This window comes from Gossypium hirsutum, chromosome D05 (assembly GCF_007990345.1).
Source record: "Gossypium hirsutum isolate 1008001.06 chromosome D05, Gossypium_hirsutum_v2.1, whole genome shotgun sequence".
Taxonomy (NCBI): Eukaryota; Viridiplantae; Streptophyta; class Magnoliopsida; order Malvales; family Malvaceae; genus Gossypium; species Gossypium hirsutum.
In genome coordinates, this window is record NC_053441.1 from 13,005,173 (window position 1) to 13,007,991 (window position 2,819).

Genomic DNA, 2,819 nt, shown 5'->3' on the forward strand with positions numbered 1-2,819 from the left:
TAACGATCACTGTCAGACAAAGTTTGACAAGCAGTCAATGTGGAGAAATTAACAAAATTTTAAAAAAATTCCAAACAGAATTGGGGGGCTTCATTCATCATGATTCTGTCCTGTCTCAGGAAATGAGAAAATCATGGTCTGCTTGTATTTTTACCTTATTATATACAATCATATGGTCAAATATGTTTCATAAATCCCCGGAGGAATATTAGAAAATGATTGGTAAATCGACAGTGTAATCATTAATTTACTGCCACGAATTTCACCGCTTTTATTTTATTCATCACTACAGACTACGTAGTTGAGACAGTGAAAGCTTTCACATATGGAAAATAATTAGTACCACCATCTAATTTTCTTCTTCATATCCGCTCGCTGCATGCCATATATATAATTTGTATTTCAATTCACGCTAATTTTTCTCTGTAACCATCTTTGCAACTTCAAAAATGCTTTAATTATAGGGAAACTTGTGTAAGTAAGGAGTGCGCTGCAAAAGTAAGCAAGAAAGAAATCACATAGTACTCCTTTTATTTCACGCCATCTGACTATCACTGACAACCTAGATAACCGAGTGAGAGGTTTTTTTCTTGAAGAATTAATAACAACAGTCCATCATTTTCCTGGGGAAATATCGTTTGTCAACCCAGGGATTCCCAATTTCTCATGATATGCATGCATGCCATGCATTCCACATTAACCATTTATCCTAAGCAACATTATGATATATCATATATCCCTATTTTGTTCCCCCTACTTTCATGATATATAATATATCCCACATTAACCATGGCTCTTCTTCTTTTGTTCTTTCTTTATGTGGCCGGCGATCACTTCATCATATATTCCGGCAAGCTTGATGGGTTTTTTTTTTCTTTTGTAAAATGGAAAGAAAAAAGAATAGTAGTATAAGATTATTTCTTCTTTCTTGGACGATGATGATCACATACCAAGCTAATGAAAATTTTGATACTAGAAGTCATAGATTTCCGTAAAGAAGAATTAAAGTTGTAAATAATAATAAGATGAGAAAATCTGTAAGTTAATGCTTAGTAAAAAGAAGCTGACAAGCACGAAATAAGCTCAGCTCACATTGGCGTCACTCCGTACTCTGCACGGTAACCCTAGCTAGCTAGTTATTGTTGAAAAAGAAAGCTTACACTATTTTAAAACCTTGTATTTTAATTAAAAAAAAGAAAAGTAAAACAGATTGCAAATCATAATCCATATATAAATCTGATAAAATATAAACGTAAAAGTTAATTCATATAATATTTAAGAGTTAGCTAGGCCTAGCTAGACCAGAATATTCCGGTAAACTGTTGTTAAACATTGGAGTGTTAAACAAGAGAATCAGAGCCAAAGTGCACCAGCTTCTTTGAGGAGAGGGACCAATGTGCCATTGATGTGGCAAGCCATGAGGGTTTCAATGCCACCAAGGAACTTGCCACCCACAAACACGGCAGGGACAGGCTGTCGACCATCAGCGACGAGCTGGAAGAGGACGGCTTGGATATCAGGACCGGCTCCATGGTGATCAAGCTCGATGATGGTGGGACCAACGCCGAGGCCGAAGAGGAGGCGTTTAGCCACAGTGCACATGCAACAGCCACTCATGCTGAACAGAACTACTGCGTTTGTGGAAGCCAGCTGCCTCACTATCTTGTATGGATTGTCAAGCATCATCGTTGTTGCTGATGCCTCGGTTTCTATCCCTATGTTGCTTGCCATCCGAATCCCAGTTTTGTTTGTCACCTGCATCTTTGGGTTCGATCACAACAACAAAAGATAATAGCAGAACACGAAAAAATATGTGAACAAACTTTTGAAGGGAAAAGAAACGAAAGAGTTTTTACAGGTTGAAGAGAGGAAGGGGATGATGAAAACCAGTAATAAATGAGAAGAGTGGTGAAAATGGAATGTGGAATGAAGAGCTTTCTTGTAGGTATATATTTTGAAGCTGAGAATAGAAAGATAAAACGAAACAGTGACAATTGACTCTGATCGCTTTTACACTGTGTATATATATAATATAATATAGGAGTATTAAAATAAATAAATAAAAAAGTGATTAGGCCAAAGAAATACTTTTTCTTTAGGGTAAAAATGAAACATTCTACCCTAGTGGTGCAAAAACGTGAAAGAAAGAGAGACCTAGAGAGATAATCAAAGATATGAAATAAACAGAGTATGATAAAACCTGAGAAGAGAGAGGTGGAACCTGAAACTGAGTGGGTACGCCCGGCAAAACCTGACGGGGAGGGCTTAAGCTCTGCCAAAGGTTTTTTTGTTTATCTTCTAAACAGTGTACGGACAACAGTCTGTAACTCAGTAACCCTTCCTCCTCTACTCATCCAACTTTTGAGGCATGCCTTGCCTTCTTTGACGTGCTGACCCAAATAGCAAACTATATAATAAATAATATTATACTACTTGAGTTTCCATTTTCGATTGATTATTTTTTAAATTGAAAAAAACCCTTGTTAGATATTTCAAAGTAAAACCCGCCTGCAGTCAAACAACGAAGAAGATCAAATATATTAAGTAGTGTGAAATTGGATGAGGGTGGGGCCAGGATGGTAGTGGGGCCCTTTATATATGAAACAGTACCAAAATATCCCAACAGAAAAAGGATTGTTGTTCACGCCAATTTCAGACAAAGAACAGAACACTCGCCTTTAAAATAACATTAAATAAAACTCATGTTTCTTTAATATATATATATTTTTCTCTTTAAACGCGTGTCCTATAGTACAAAGTACGGGAATTTTTCTATTTTCTTATATGGGAGGAATTTCTATTTTCAGTTTTAGGAAAAA

At 36.3% G+C, this 2,819-nt stretch overlaps 1 protein-coding gene across 2 annotated transcripts; it reads right to left on the minus strand.

Annotated features, from left to right (window-relative positions):
- Positions 1-1,247: 1,247 nt before the first annotated feature.
- Positions 1,248-2,492, minus strand: LOC107903205 (glutaredoxin-C9). 2 transcript variants are annotated; one of them, XM_016829247.2, is made up of 2 exons: positions 2,222-2,492; positions 1,248-1,755 (listed from the first exon to the last, which is right to left on the minus strand). In XM_016829247.2, the coding sequence occupies exon 2, from the start codon at positions 1,729-1,731 to the stop codon at positions 1,354-1,356; it is 378 nt and encodes a 125-aa protein (XP_016684736.1). In that variant the 5' UTR covers positions 1,732-1,755; positions 2,222-2,492; the 3' UTR covers positions 1,248-1,353. The 2 variants fall into 2 exon arrangements, with proteins under 2 accessions (XP_016684736.1, XP_016684735.1); XM_016829246.2 differs by having other exon boundaries at positions 1,248-1,761.
- Positions 2,493-2,819: the final 327 nt, after the last annotated feature.

Bases quoted from the DNA above. Each gene is read 5' to 3' on its own strand.
- LOC107903205 (XM_016829246.2), bottom strand. From the start codon at position 1,761: ATGCAGGTGACAAACAAAACTGGGATTCGGATGGCAAGCAACATAGGG.